We start from the raw sequence: 15,983 nt of genomic DNA, 5'->3' as shown, positions 1-15,983 counted from the left end.
GTCTTCGGTCTTTATTCCTGGTCCGACTAGAACTGCGCTGAGACCTGACACTGAGTCCGCATTTTCATTTAGTTAGGACTTCTGGAATGGCTTCCAAAAAACTGTACCCTTTTCTTCATACAAATCTACACAGGTTTTGATATATTTATTCATAGTAACCTTACATCTTTTCTTGCTATTATAAAAGAATATTTCTTTTGAAAATTTTACACGTGTTACTTATCATATATGCAAATAAATGCAACCTTTAAAGTGCTGTGTATCTAGAAATCTTGCTGTGTTCTCTTATTAATACTTTCTCGGAAGATTCTGTTCTCATTGAAGACACTCACACCATCTGAGAATCATGAGTTTTACGGCTTCCACTGTAATCCTTACTTTTACTTCTCTGTCATGTCTTACTGCACAGATTAGGGAAGCACAAAGCTGAATAGGGTGTGTATTAAGGGAATTGTAAAGTTTTCTCCCGATGTTAAAGGCAGTTTTTCTAATATTTCACCACTAAGAATAGGTTTGCTGTATTTTTTTGGACGATATTTTTTTATCAGATTTGGGAAGTTCTCTTCTGTTCCTCTTTTACTAGAGCTTTTGTTTTGCTTGGGTTAGAACTTTATCTAATGCTTTTTCCGTATCTAATGAGATGATAACTTTTTTTTCTCCTTTACTATTAAACATGGTCATAACATTTTAAAATCTTTTAATATTTTTCAACCACCCTGGGATGTCTAGAATGAACACATTTTAGTCACGATATACCGTCTTTATTTTCCCCTTAAACATTATTGAATTTTATTTGCTAAAATTTACTTGGAATTTCCACATGTAATTTTGTGAGCTTGTCCTGTAGCTTTCCTTTCTCAGCTTCTCATCTGGTTTTGGGATCAAAGTGACAGTGACCTCATGATATATGTCCCCCTTGCTGGTCTCTGAACTACACTTATAATTAGACCTATAGATGCCTTGACAGTTCGTAGAACCTGCTGTTAGAAGAATTTGGATGTTTCTGTTGTGTGAAATGTAACTATTGGCATGTAGTCTTTACAGCTATGAGACGTTTCAGGTTTTCTATTTATTCTTGAGTCAGTTCTGATGACATATTTTTTGTATTTATTGAATATGTACATTTGTAGGCAATTCTGGAATGATGTAATTCATAGTACTCTCTGACTCGTTTTTCAAATGCCTGCTGTGTCTGTGGTTTTGTCTTTCTTATATTTCCAGTACAGTGAACTGTGCCTTCTCCTCTATTTCTGGTCCTTCTTTCTGGAGATCATCTATTTTATTAGGCAGGTCAAGGACCAGCATGTGGCTCTCTTGATCTCTGCTCCTGTTTCCTTATTTCCTAATTCATGTCTGTCTCTTCATCGTCATTATTTCCCTCCTTCTAGTTTTGAGGGTTTATTCTGTCGCTGTTTTCTGGCTTCCTTTGGGCCCTTAGCTAATTATTTTCTGGATTTCATGTTTTCTGTTTAAGTCTGTTCTCCAAGTCCTGCTTTATCGCATGCCCATGAATTCTGTCACATCTTCATATTCATTCAGGTCCTACGATTTCCAGTTTCCCTTTGTTCATTGATCCATGGCTCCATTGGGTCTGTGGTGGTTTGCTCTTCAAAATTTAGGTACCAGCTTTGCTTTTCCTTGTGAATTTTAACGATACTACAGAGAAGAAAACTTTATTTAAACAAGCAAATGGACGTGTGCATGCACATACGCAGACACACACGCTTGCACAGAAACACCCTCTCTAGGCATCAACGTCATCTCACCCCTGACAGGCCTCACGGTGAGGAAATCCTCTCCCTGTCACCGGACACATCCCTGAGGGATGGTCCTGACGGAGGAGGGGGCAGGGGACACCTGTCCTGTGCAGAAAGCATGGCTTCTTCAGTTGTCTTTTTAAGAAATCTACAACACTGTGTGTGAAGGGCTCCCTGAATGAGGGCCCCTGTTACCTCTTGGTGCCAGAAACAGTATAAAGAATACAAGATGCCAAAAGCACTAGGACCAAAGTGCAAAGAAACAAAGGAGATTCAGAGAAAACTGTGCTGTCATGCACAGGTTCTAGAATCACGTCTTACCATAACCAGAGTGACTTAAAATCTTCCCAAGCAACTGAATTTTTCAAAAAAATCCAATATAATAGGGGTGTACAAAAGGTATAAAACTAAAAAATTTAATTTTATTTGGAAAAAAATTAATCCTCTTTTTTAAAGGCAGAGTAAAACATGCCCTTGGTGGAATTTGAGGCTTTCTTTGGAGAAAATCTGATATTAAGGGACATTGCGGTCAGAGCAGAATGGTTCATATTTACATATAAAAGATTCAAAATACCCAAATGAACAATAAAGAACTTATGAAGACAATAATGAAATCATTATAAAACGTATTTACTGGGCTTGTAATGAGGTCAAGTTTTTAAAACTTCTATTATCTTGTCCATTTTAATATGTAGAGAATATAACCAACAAATTGAGTTTAAATTATGGACTAACCATTGATAAATTTTCATTAAACAAAAGACAGACCCTTATGATTTTGAGGAATACAAAAAAGCCAGTGAGAGGAAAAAAAAAAAAATCCATTTACACCTCGTTTGTTGTATTAGCAAAACCTTTAAACACATTTATAAAAGATTCACAACCTAGGGCTTCCCTGGTGGCACAGTGGTTGAGAGTCTGCCTGCCGACGCAGGGGACGCGGGTTCGTGCCCTGGTCTGAGAAGATCCCACATGCCGCTGCCCACGTGCGGCTGGGCCTGCACGTCCAGAGCCTGTGCTCCGCAACGGGAGAGGCCACAACAGTGAGAGGCCCGCGTACCGCAAAAAAAAAAAAAAAAAAAAAAAAAAAAAATCACAACTTAGGACTGTTTGTGTTCTACTGTGTTAGGACACCTCATTTTTTGCTGCAATAACCTCTTAGAATAGCAAAATATATGTATGTGATCCCCTGGATTTTCACAACAGGGCAGAAAAGCCTCTAAGTAGACCCTTAGCTATCCTTCTCTCCCTGCTCTCTGTCACCAGGCCGCAAGGCTCGCTCACCTCCTCTGCAAACACGCAGGGGCCCCCAACCTGGGCCCAGCTTGATCAGTGGACCCGCAGCTCAGGTAGGCAAAGGGGTAGCTGCCTTGAACCAGCAGAGGAACGCTGTGGTCCGTTCACTCTCCTTTGGACTTTAGGCTGCATGTGCCAGGGCTAAAATCCAGGATTATTTTCAGTTTTCAGAGGGAAAGTGGAATCAGAGTCAGATTGAATAGAATCAGGGCCCAGTTTTGCCTCACTCACACTAAAAACAGCTCTCGTTCTCCAATTGCTCTGTATCCATCCGGGACAATTCCAGCGTGTTCTCTGCGCATCCTTCTGTCTACCTGTGTGTTTGTGAAACGGGTATTGCTTTGTGTGCTCGTCTTCATTTGCATCCCGGGAGATACATAATTCTGTATCTGACTCTTTTTACTCAGTTGCGGTTTTTGAACCTTCACCCCTATTGCATCAGACACATGGCTCTAGCATGGATGGCTGCGTGCCATTAGCAAACCCATGCACATCTCAGAACTCCAGGTGCCTCATCTGGATGAGGGACGATAATTCCTATACCAGTAGGACTGCAATAGGATTAGGGGAGGTGGTGTATGAGAAAGTAAAAGGCCACCTACTAGCAGGTAATATCTTGAGCGTAACATTTGTACTCGAAGCATCATTACTGCTGTAAACCGAAGAATCAGGCACCCCTGGATGAGGGTTTAGGTGCATTTGCTTTGCCCATTCCAGCAAGGACAGGGGGATTCTCTTCACACAGCCCAAGAACTTAGGTTTACATCTCACTTCTTCATAGAATCTGGTGCTGTGATTTAACTTGGTACATCAGTTCTTCAAACCAGAAGTATTTGGAGAGCAACTATAATCTTTCACGTGTGCATGCTCGAGGAGCCTGGTGCTCACAGGTGCACAGGGCCAGGCTGGCCACAGGGCTGTGCCAGGTGGGAAGGATGCCCCAGGATCCCAGATGGGCAGAAATGATGCTTTAAAGGCGCTCAGTAATGGATGAGACATTGGAAAATTGCACATTTATGTAAAAACACCAGCTTTTAAATATGGGCAGCTTATTTAAAAGGAATTTAAACCTACATGGACCACAGGAAACCATCTTCAGTAGCTGTCACCTCTTCTGAGTTTGCTGTCGTGCACACGTGCGCCTCAGGGCCTTTGCACTGGCTGCTGCCCCACACCCCCACACCCACATTGTCTGGACCCTCCTTACGTGCCCTCTGTCAGATGCCACTTCACCAGACAGGCTTCTGGGCAATGAACAAAGGGGCCGATCACGGGGTCTCGCCCGCACACCCCCCTCTACCCCCAGCTCCCCACGCTTCTCCCCTGAACTGCTCCCCTCTGTCTTCCCAAGCCCTTCCCTGCCCTGCACCTCCTCACCCCATGGATCTCGGTTTGCACTGGACTAGACTTGATTTCATTTATGTTCTCAGTTTCCTTTGGTTGTATTTTATTTACTGAAAGCTCTATCCCATGGCTGAGACTCCTCGAGTCCAGGAATGATAGTGCTCTGGTTTCAGTCCACAGCGCTCAAAACAAAATGCTTTCCAACTAAATCCTGACCTTCCCTTCTCCTTGTAGGTCTTGGTTTGAACGGGGCTGCCCCCAGTTGCAGATGCTGCTTCACTAGCGTCACCCAGGGCAACCCCTGGGGTGGGGGTCTGGGCGGGTGTGTGAAGGACCTTGTGCTGAGCACCCCGCAAGCTGGGAAGTGCTCGACATGCCCCTGTGGGCAAGGAGAGAGAACTTCTTTGCAGGGAAGGGGTGCTTGGCGCAGTGGGGTCAAAGGAAAACCTGCGTTTGATAAGAATCAAAAACTCAGAAAGTAGTAGGTAGCATAATTAAGATTCTAGGGTTTAAAGTAAGCTGACCTGGGTTAATTCCCTAAATTTTAGCCTTCTGGCTTTAACTAGTAATTTCTTATGAGCACTATTCTGGGCTGAATTGTGTCACCACCCCCCAAATTTATACATTGAAGTTCTAACCTCTGGTACCTTAGAAAGTGACTGCATTTGGAGACAGGGTCTTCAAAGAGGTAATTAAATTAAAATGTGGTCACATGCCTGGGCCCTGATCCCATATGACTGGTGTCTTTCTAAGAAGAGGAAATTTGGACACAGACATGCACAGAGGGACAACCATATGAAAACCCAGGGAGAAGAAGGCTGTCTACACACTGAGGAGACAGGCCTCAGGAGGAACCAGCCCTGCAGACACCTTGGTCTCGGGCTCCTAGCCTCCAGAATTAGATTTCAGTTTTTTAAGCCGCCCAGTATGTGGTACTCTGTTACAGCAGCCCTAGCAAGGTAATATAAACACAGCGCCCGAAATAGTAGACATGGGTAATTTTTATGTTAAAACACGAATCCTTCAAGATCAAATTCCATCAATCAATATTCATATCATCATTACCATATCTCCCAGATGTGTGAAACCACCTCAAAACCCTTGACAACCGCTCTGGCCAGGACCTCAATAGCTCAGGAGAGAGAAGGCACATCCTCTATTATAATTTAAATTTTTACTCCATTTATTTAGCCTTTCAAACCCACAGGCAGGTGGGGGGCTCCCACCCCTCAATTCCCCACTACGAGGGGATAACTAATCACCCTTCTCTTTGGCAAAATTTCAAATACTGGAGGCTGCTCTTGTGTCTCGTGGCTCACGTGTAAGTTTCTCCTACAGGCTCGTAAACGCTCAGGTCCGTTTTCCATCTCCAAACGACGTGGCCTCATCCCTACATTTCCCGTCTCCTCCCATACATCACCTCCCCTCTGCCATATCTCCCTCTACGGGCTGGTCCTGAACAGAAGATGCCAGAAGGGACCCATCTGCGACAGATTAACACACACAGCCCCCGGCTCTGGCCGCAGCTTCCAGCAGCCTCGGCCGTCACACCAGGCTCTGGGAAAGGCCACGGATAAAGCACGTTTTCTCTCATCCTTAACTTGCTCCCTGGCTTTCTGGATGCAAAGGCAGATGCTACATTTATTGTATTCAGCCTTATCACATCTCAGCTTTGGGCTCATACATCAGTGGGCCCTGACAGCTGCAGTCTCCCCGTCTGGAAGAGGGGGCAGCCTCTTTGCAAGGCTGCCTGGGGGGGCAGTGACTTCGGTTAAATTGCGTGTGATGACGGCAGCCTGCACGGACGGGGGCTCCTTGCACATCCATTTTTGCTATTACTTTACCCAGGAAATGAATGGAACATCACGGCTTACCACAAGCCCCTCTGGGGTCACCTCGCTCCATCCCCCATCAGCCGTCAGCTGGTCTGTCCAGGCTGGCTCTGTGGCTTTTCTCTGCCAAATGCCTTAGCTAAGGACCCCTTAGCTGCCAGTTAACTTGCTCTGAGGCCAGCACCCCCCCTCACAGAACAGAGGCCTCGGGGACCCCTGCCGGCCCCATGCCAGCTGGTTGCTCTGGACCCACAATCCACCCGTCAGCTCCCTCGGACAGTGTTTGCACCCGACCCAACACCCCAGCAAAACAGAATTACATCTCAACCCGAATTAAAGTTTGAAAAAAGGGAGTTTTGACACGCTGCATAAACTAGCCTTAAAGTGTTCCGATCCAGGTAAAATGGACAAACACAACCACAAGAATATTAACATTCATAAAAGCTGTATCTTTTATCGGTTCTTATTAACATTTCAGAAAAACTGTAGCCCAAATACGAATGGGTTTTAAAATCATGTACCAGAGTTTGGGTCAAAGACTGACAAAAAAGAGAATTTGATTTAAACAGAAGTGAAGCACTGAACATGTAGTTTATCTTTAGACAGAGTTCAATGGAAACTGATTATTTGGTGAACTGACTTTAGCCGGATTACGTGAGAGCTGGTTTCCTCACCTTTCTAAGGTGGAAAACCATTCACTTAATTACACAGTGAACAATTTTGCACAAAATTCATGCAAGGCCTCCTGATCTCAAGATTCATTAACCACCTTCTTACTCTAAAAAACTCAGAAGAACTAGTTTCTAGTAAAATCCCTTTCCACTCCCAGTCATCATGATTTCTTTAAATATTATCAATGTAGTGAAATACCAGCCACTTTCATTTTGGAAGTTTGGAATTCTTTTTTCTTGCTCTAGAGATAACCAATGTGATGCTGGTACTGCCGGTAAGAATTTTCAGGGAACTGCTTAGAAAACAGAATTGCTTTTATTTTTCCTTAGCAAATGCTTTTAGGCATATAGACTTAGATTTATTAAACATTTACGCATAAAAACATAGAAGCAAATGATGTAGAAATATGTGCTAAGGTTACTAAGCACTGTTTTTTATTAATGCTAGATGGATTAGACCAGAGATTTTCTCTGTTATCCTCTTTTCTTGTGCCAATATGTTCTAGATAACAGCATACAACAGGGTAAGATTTAGCAAGCATTCCACCCATGGCTCAGAAATGCAGGCAAGCAGTAAGTGATGTACGTGCTTCGCCAGCAATCGCACCTCACCTGCTGGGTTTCTTTCATATAAACTATGCTAAGGAGCAGTGTAATTGCAGGGTAATTGACATCTAATGAACAGGGCAACTTACCACATGGCAGAACAGTCAAAATTCACCAAAAGCCATTTGTGGGGATTAAAGTTAAATGAATCTGCATACTGCCAAGGAATAATAACAACAAAAAGAAAACAGTTGTTAATGTTTAGCTATAAAACAAGACCTCGTACATAGTAAATAACAGTTTGCAGTCTCAAATGAAAACCAACATGACCAGACAGAGGAGAAGGGAAGCAGCTGAACCGTGGGGTTTGGGGCTCGAGGGCACTCGGGAAGTTCTGGGCAGCCACCGCTCCTACCTGAGCCTCTTTTCTTTCATTTTCAAATCCTGTCTCGTGAAACGTGAAGCTAATGTAGATCTGATTCTGGGCTGAAGCGCAAGGGGAGGAAGAGAGCTTTGGAGCCAGAGAATCGGGGTTGGCTTCCGGGCACAACCGCCTGTCCATGTGGCCTGGATGGGAGTTCTGCTTCATGGGGAAGGCGTGCAATCAGAGCCACAAACTCTTCAGTGCAGCTCCCGAGGGTGACGCAGAAACCGTCCAGTGCAAACACTGAGACTGTCGCTGCTCCGTGGTTGTAAAGCCAGCCAGGTCGCTGGCCCAGGGAACCACGTGATGAGAAAATGGCTACTGACCTCCTGCAGCTCTGGTTAAGCGGGGAGACCTGGCAAGAGAACAGTCCCTGGGCCATATGAAAACGACCGCCAGGTAGCCCTCAAGCTGGCTCCCCGCTCAGAGGCGGAGGGAAGGGACTGGCTGAGCCGGGCTGGGATGTACCTCAGGGGAGGGTGTGCCCTGCAGAGAGACACCCACAGAACCAGAGCGACGCTGAGGTCCGCTGGACGTGAAGGGTACCAGGTTGCCGACTGAAAAAAATGCACAACCTAAAAGTTGAGTTATGCTTTTTTTGGCGGACTTTCCGAGAACTTCAAGCCCAGAAGACAGCATCTCAGGTAGCTCTAAGGGACTGCTCTGAAGAGGCGAGGGGGGGAGCCAGGATCTAGAGGGGTTTTTGCAACAAAGACCAGGTAGTGGGAACATCAAAAGATTACTGTTAATTAAAGAAAACCAGACATCTCAAGTTAAGGAATTTAGCTCTTTTCTATGCATCTATGGGAAGATGCAAGAGTCTGGGCTCACTGAAATCATCCCTTTGATGGGCACCTCGGCTACCTGGGGCCAGTGTCCTGTGCGTTCCCATCCTGAGTTCCCTCAGGGCTCACTTTCAGGGTGGCTGTCATGTGATGGCTTGATGGCTACAACATGCTTTGTCTACTGATATGGCAGCAGCCTTTTCTACAGGAATTTATAAGTGAGGGATTGGAATGAGATAGTATCTAGAGCCTTCTTATTATGTACGTGTTAATCCTAATTTGGTGTAGGGCTATCACATTTGGATCAAGGGATGCATTTCGAGGACCCTGGATAATTGAAAATATGCAGAATTTCAAAGCATAATCGGAGCCTGACCCTGACAAAGGTCATGGGAAGTTTCTATCATCGTGAGGAGACCCACCCTGGCAGCAACACAGACGCAGTTCATATCTGGGGGGGCTCGCCTGCTTTGAAACTGTGGGTCCCAATTCATTTTTAATTGGGGAGATTCACAGTTCTACTTTCCCACATAAAATGAGATGTAATTCATGGCTTATGTTGCATGCTTTCAAATTTGCAGTCTGAAGTCACATAACATTTATCCACATTTCAAACTACTGGACAATTCGGAATAATCAACATTTTAATTCACAGGTGCGATGTCAGGCAACTGGACCGATCTGGCCTGGGAAACACTTTATGCATAAGTTTCCTCAGCTTTATGAACTAGCAAAGTTCTCAGAACGTAGGTATCATGATCAGCAATGGGAAAGTGAAAATTTCATAGCTAATCTACAGTAATCAGGCTCAGCCCATTTTTTTCATTCAATGGGTTTGCTTCTTTTACCCACATTGATGTAACAGATCAACAACGGTTCCCGCTTATCTAAATGTTTTCTCTTTTATTTCTAAAGACACCATCCACATTCACTGTACTCATACAGTAACAGGGTCCCTTCCTGGATGCCAGTGGTAACAACTGCCAACAGCTGGCTCTAGGTTCCAGTTCAAGTGTTATCCCATTTTCAAGTAGAAAAATGAGAGATTTCAACCACCGAGACCGGCCAAGGAGGGCAGTCTGCGTTGTCACTGAGCCATCACAAGTGGCGAGCTCTTAAGATTATCAGAGCGCCGGCTCTTGGCATATCCTCTGGCTGATGAACAGGACCTGGGTCCACCTGGAGGCCACATGGCTGCATCTATAATTGAAGCAGAAGGATGGCAGCGGCCATGGCAAGGCCCCAGCTGGGAGGAACCTCGTAGTGGGGGAAGCTTCGAAGTCTCCCCAAGGCTGTGGGATGCCTCTTCTCCATCCCAACGAGGGAAGGGAGAGGGGGTAGCCAGGAGGGGCCGACAGGGAGATGCGTGGTCACCAACGGCAACCTCACCTGTCTGCCCGCTCTGGGGGAGCAGATTCATTTCCCTCGAGTTCCAATGAAAGCAATATTGAGAAAGAGACAGGAAATGACAAGTTTCATTTGTTGATAACGGGAAACAGAAGGTGAAAGAAGGGGCTTTGTTTGCTAGGCATTTTATTAGTTCCCTCCTGGGGGCTGATCTGTGTAAAGGTCTTTCATTACCCACTGCGACATTTTCTTCCTGCCCATGGAGAGGACGGTTCTTATCTGCAGGGAAGGGCCGGGCCAGACAGGATATTGCACCCCTTATCTGCGAGCTGACCAGCAGGCCCTCCCAGCCCAGGGACCAGTGGCCACAGGAGGACAGATGGCAATGACTCATGGTTGGGTATGAAATCCTGTCTGCTGCTGATAGGATCTCACTGCAGCCCCACCACGGGGGTGGTCTGACAATTGGACACCCCCATGAAAGTGAAACCTCGAGCTGTGGGTTCATGGGGAAGAGAAGAGTGTAAGGGGGACAGATCGTGAGATTCCACATCTGATACTCAGAGTTAGAAAAGACCAGGCCTTGGGAGGGGCACACACATCGCAGATGAATACTTTGCCCTTGGTCCCTGGAGACCATAGGGACAGACATTCCCAGTGATGTGTATCGTCACACACAAGACTACAGGACCACAACAAAAGGTATTTACATGGTACAGAGATTTATTCTTCACTTCCTAGCACCAAACACCCCCCTAACTAGCTACCAGCCATGAACTATAGAGGCCAGTGTGAGCTCCCCGTTACCAGAAGTTCTCACGTACTACACCCCTTCCCAATATTTCCAGAGGTCTCTGGAAGCTCTATTTACCCACCGAGGGTTCATCTAAGCCCTCGCACACATCCAGTGATCAGTAAGTAATTATTGAATAAACGAGTGAATAAATGGATGGATGTGAGGGAGCTATAAACCAGAATGCGCCTTCATTCATTAGTGATAAAGGCATTATTCATCCCAAAGAGGGGAATTTTGTACTCTATGCCTCTGACACCCACTTTGCTGGTGTTATGGTGTTATGAGAATCCAAATTAGTCACTAGAAAATCGATCGGCGGCAGGCAAGAGAGCAGAGGGAGGTTTGGAGTGATGGTCTCTCCAGGCCGTGGTGAAAAATGATAGTGGTGTGGAATGCGTGCATAGCTTGCTGTATTCAGACGCTGCTTCTCAGCCCTCGAAATATGGTTAACTTCTCTGATCCTTAAAACAACCCCTCAAAGGAGGCATGATTACGAAAGCCATCTTGTGCGGTGGGGAGAGGATACCAGGCTGCCCGAGGGGGCATGGCTGGTCCTAGGGCAAAGCCAGGATGCAAACAGGCTGCCCAAGGCCCAAGACCTTGCACCTCGTGAGGTCAAGGTCTCGAGAAAGCCCTGCCTCTGAGCATGAAGCCATTCCTGGCCTCCTCTGATTTATTATCCTCTTCCCCCGCTCACTGACAAAGTCTGCCACCCTGGACCCTTCATGGCATGTACATCTGAGTCCCTGGCAAGGAGGAACTTCCTGCCCCGTGAGCTGCCGACAGTGAAACCCGGCTCCAGCCTGAAACAACTCATCACTTAGTGTTAACTCTGCACCCTGCAGAAGCAGAGCATCTGTCAATCGTTTTGGTGGCTGTTTCTCTAAAGCAGCAGATGCTTTAGCTGGCGTTACAGGCCATGTTTTCCAAATTCTGAAAGTGCTCAGGACGTTTCAATGCACTGGTGGCTGTGTTTTCCATCTCAGTGAAAGTGAACAGCATGCTCAGTTGCGTGATCAGAACATGACTATTGATCCAGAGCACATGGAATTGCAGGTTGTTTTTAAAAAAATTATCCCTTGATCTGAAACTCATTCAGATTTTATTTTCTTCCTAAACAGTTCCCCACCGTTTGTAAGCTCAACTCTATCCTATCATGATAGCTCTGCCCAGGATTTGCAGACGGAGAAATAGTGTAAACGTCAGGTGTATTTTGAGAAGACAAGGCTGTATGATCGGGAAGGTTCTCACCCCTTGTCACAGGGAAGTGTAACCTCCGCTCATCACAGAAACTGGTTTGGAAGTCATTTGCTGAAATGAACCACAGTAGTAAAAATTATAAATGTCACATCCTTGTAAGGAGAAGTCACTGGTCACAGGATACCTTTCAAAAACACTCTTGTGGAAGAGCATACTCACCTCCACTCCATTCAGAAGATGCCGGAACTCGGGGCAGATGAAGGCGCTGCCCGCGTAGGCAGCGTCCACATGCAGCCACACGTCCTCCTCGCGACCTGAAGCCCAGAAGCGACCTGTGAGCGCTCGGAGGGCCGCCCACATCCCGGGGTCAGAGCACCTGTCCCAGCCCAGCATCTTCTCAAATACAGTCTGTCAAGAGCATTTGTTGGCCTGATGTCTGCATCCCTGACAAGCAGTGATGCTGAGGCAGAGGCCGTGTGCTACTGGCCCTGACGGTGCCTGGCACGGGGACCAGAGCGTGGAGGTGAGGGGAACCCCTGACCCTCGGTGTTGACCCTCACGCCCAGCAGAGCCCCAAGGAACCAGCCTACCCCACACCAGCAGCCCATCCACCCACATCTACTCCAGGTAGGTGCCGTGCTCTGCCCTCCCCACCTCACCCTTGGGGAACTTTCTCCTCGATTCTCTTGGGTCTGAAGTCCTTCCCACAAGCATCTCTTAAGGCTGGGACCACGCAGTCCACACTGGTCTCTCCACCCCCCCCAGGAAGTTCAGTCACCAGCTTTACGCTTCCTGAGATCATTCTCAGCTCCCTTCATGAATGAGATTTTTGTGTTCCGGCCGCACTGGAAAAGTCTCGCGGGAAGGGCACCTGCCTGACTTTGAGCTGGGATAGAGTCCTGTCTAAATGTGGTCCCTCGGGACTTCCCTGGCTGTCCAGTGGTTAGGGCTCCGAGCTTCCACTGCAGGGGACACAGGTTCGATCCCTGGTCGGGGATCTAAGATCCCACATGCTACATGGTGCGGCCAAAAAAAAAGTAAAATAAAAAATAAATGTGCTCCCTCAATTCGAGCGTATCTGGGCTCCACTCCCATCTCCAGCCGCCCAGCCACCGTGTGGTCTTACTGCCCTCCTGCAAGCTCGTTCCCCTCTTAGCAAATGGAGATGAAACAGCACCCAGACCTTGAGGGACAAACTAGGTAACACTCATATGTGCCCATCACGACACTAGGACAGACTCGCTCCTAGAGGAGCGACGGGATCCCCGTAATTATTTCCTGATTATTTCCTGCCTCCGTGCTGTAGACTGCCCACAGCCGTGAAATATGCAATCAGGAGAGGTTGCGGGTCTGCAGCAAGGGGTGGGCGTCCTTCCCTTCCACGGGTGGAGCTGCCCCAGGAGCGCCAGATCAGGGCACCCTGGCAGGGGTCCGTCGGCACCTGCATTTGTGCTGGTGGATGGATTCACGGTTCACTTTTGCGTGCGTGAGGCTGATTGATCACACACGACGCTATGAGGAGTGAGGAGTGGTTCTGAGCTCTGTTGATAAAAGACAGAAGAGGCAATTCAAAGCCTCGATTCAGTTTGATCTTCGGGATGGAAGGGATGAAGCCTTTGGTTGGATCAGGATCAAATGTGTCCGGGGGTGGTGATATCACCACAGAGGATCACGCTGAGTGAACCTAAAGCACGTCTTACGGGTTCATCGCTGCACTCAGACCAGCCTCCCCAGGCACCCGTGGAGCCCCCCACGGATGTGGCCATGAGCCAGGAAGGGAGAAAGGGGATCAGGAAAGGACGGGACGGCTGTCACTGCTGCAGCAATGCTGGCATCTGTTGCTGCTACAGCTCAGACCCGCTGAGGGGAGGGAGGCGCTTCAGACGCACGTGCAGGATAGACACAAAATCTCAAGGCAGGTCTGTGCTCTCCTCGGGGCTGTGGGAGCTGCTAAGGCAGGCTGCATTTTCTGATGGAGGTGCTTGGGTGGAGTTTGACTGTGTCCGGCTCAGGACTGAGCAGCGAAGGGTCAGGCAGACAAGGCAGGAGGGACACAGCCGTGAGGGCTGGAGGAGGGGACGGAGTCTGGGAGCTGCAAACGGGCTCTCCTTCCCCCTCGGCCCTCACCCTGAGAGAGGGATGCTTGTAACACAGTAAAACCCACACCCCCTTACTTTAGCCGGACCTACCCCGGGACAGATGGAGGAGAGGAGATCTGACCCTGAACCCCCAGGACGGGGCTGTAACGATGCCAGCCCCCAAGGCTCTGTCACTCCAGAGGGTACGGGAGATCCAGGAGGGGCAGTGGGTGGGGAATGATGGGGGGCCGCTCAGGGTTTCGAAAGCGGGGCACCAGAAAGAAGGTGGCAGAGAGAACTAGCCTTACCCCAGAAGAGCTCTGGCCTTTGCCCTCGGCTCTAGGGAGGGGACCTCTAGCCCCTGGAAGGCCCGGCCTGAGAGGAGTTGCGGCCCCCAGACGGCCATTCCATGTCAGTCCTGAGTCCTGAAGGACTGGGAACGAAAGGTATGAGCTGGATGTCCGGGAGGGGCTGGGGAAGGAGGGCAGCTTCCCGGCCAGTGTGTGACACAGCCCAGTACAAACCCTGACACCGAAGGCTCGGCAAGCTTCCCTGGCAGGGAGGGCCCGCTCTCTGGGCCTACTGTCACACATCAGGGCTGGTGGGGGGGACCCAGGGTGACTTCACAGGAGAGGACGACCCGAAGCCCCAAGTTTGGACCCTTCCCCACTCTGCCCCAGGCACCTCCTCCTGCCATAAACCGTAACCACAAGGATGCGTTCAGGTGTGGAGCGTCAAACCAGAGGGCAGCTTTGGAAGCCCTGACCTTGGAGCTGGTGTCAGGACCAGGGACAGCCTTTGAGGGACTGGATTCCCTCTAACCATGCAGTTGGCCTAAAACCCCTGCAGGAGGACCTTCCAGACGCCCATGGGGAGTGGATTCCCAATGGGCTTCTCTTCTCTCCACGGGGAGGGGAACAGCCTCGAGCACCACCTCTGCATCCCAAGTCTTACGTGTGATCGGCTGACAGCACAACCTGCCTTCCGTGCCCACCGAATACGGTGGGTATCTGTAGGGGTCAGGGGTCACTGAGACCCCAAGGCCAGAGCACAGGAGTCGCATGCCCCAGGACGAGGCCCACCCAGCACGCAGGCAAGGCCGCCTCGACGGGGAGGTTTCTGATGCATCCAAGAGGGAAGGGGCAGCCCCTGTGCCTGTCGGGCCCCCACTGCCTTGCCTGTTTCTTTTCGAGGCCCCCGTGGACAGGAGCAGACAGGCCTCTGGCACCATCAGCTACAGACCCGCCAGGCACCCCTCCCCCTGCCACAGCCCTGGGACCCCCGCTCCCCACTTTCACACTGCCTGCCTGTATACCTGCAACTCTCTGCTTTCTTTCCTTTTTTTTTTTTTGCGGTACGCAGGCCTCTCACCGCCATGGCCTCTCCCACTGTGGAGCACAGGCTCCGGACGCACAGGCTCAGCGGCCATGGCGCACGGGCCCAGCCGCTCCGCGGCACGTGGGATCTTCCCGGACCGGAGCACGAACCCGTGTCCCCTGCATCGGCAGGCGGACTCTCAACCACTGCGCCACCAGGGAAGCCCTGCAAATCTCTGCTTTCTGTTTCTCATCCTGTTCTCAATAAAATCTGCCAGGAAATTCCACTGACCGGTCCAAGAGGACCAACTGAAACAGTCTCTCTGGCAAATTGTTTGGAAAGGAGCTAAACAGAAAGTGTCTTTCCTAAAGCAGCAGTTGGGAGAAAACCGAGTTTTGACCTGCTCTCTTGGTCACGCAGTGGTGCGCAGATAAATAATCTGAATTATCTTAATGGTGTAGTCCAACCGCACGGGAGAACAAGGTGGGCCTGGTCCTGTCTGAAGTTACAGGATGCTAAATATTTGGCGACTCAAGTAAATGACGTCAGAGGAGGGGAAGCAGGCGAAAGGCGCTCATTCACCATCAAGT

The 15,983-nt window shown here is 48.7% G+C and overlaps 1 protein-coding gene across 1 annotated transcript in view; it reads right to left on the bottom strand.

Moving 5' to 3' along the window:
* DDC (dopa decarboxylase) overlaps positions 1-15,983 on the bottom strand; it is a 76,631-nt gene that overhangs the window by 13,124 nt on the left and 47,524 nt on the right. The window contains exons 8-9 of the mRNA XM_033402269.2: positions 12,218-12,312; positions 7,596-7,663 (exon numbers count right to left, since the gene is read on the bottom strand). Of these exons, the coding sequence (XP_033258160.1) occupies positions 7,596-7,663; positions 12,218-12,312 (163 nt within the window). The remainder of the gene's footprint in view (positions 1-7,595; positions 7,664-12,217; positions 12,313-15,983) is intronic.

The sequence above is a fragment of the Orcinus orca genome, chromosome 9 (assembly GCF_937001465.1).
Source record: "Orcinus orca chromosome 9, mOrcOrc1.1, whole genome shotgun sequence".
Classification (NCBI taxonomy): Eukaryota; Metazoa; Chordata; class Mammalia; order Artiodactyla; family Delphinidae; genus Orcinus; species Orcinus orca.
Note: the sequence above shows the minus strand (reverse complement) of the source record. Positions and strands in the feature narration are given on the sequence as shown.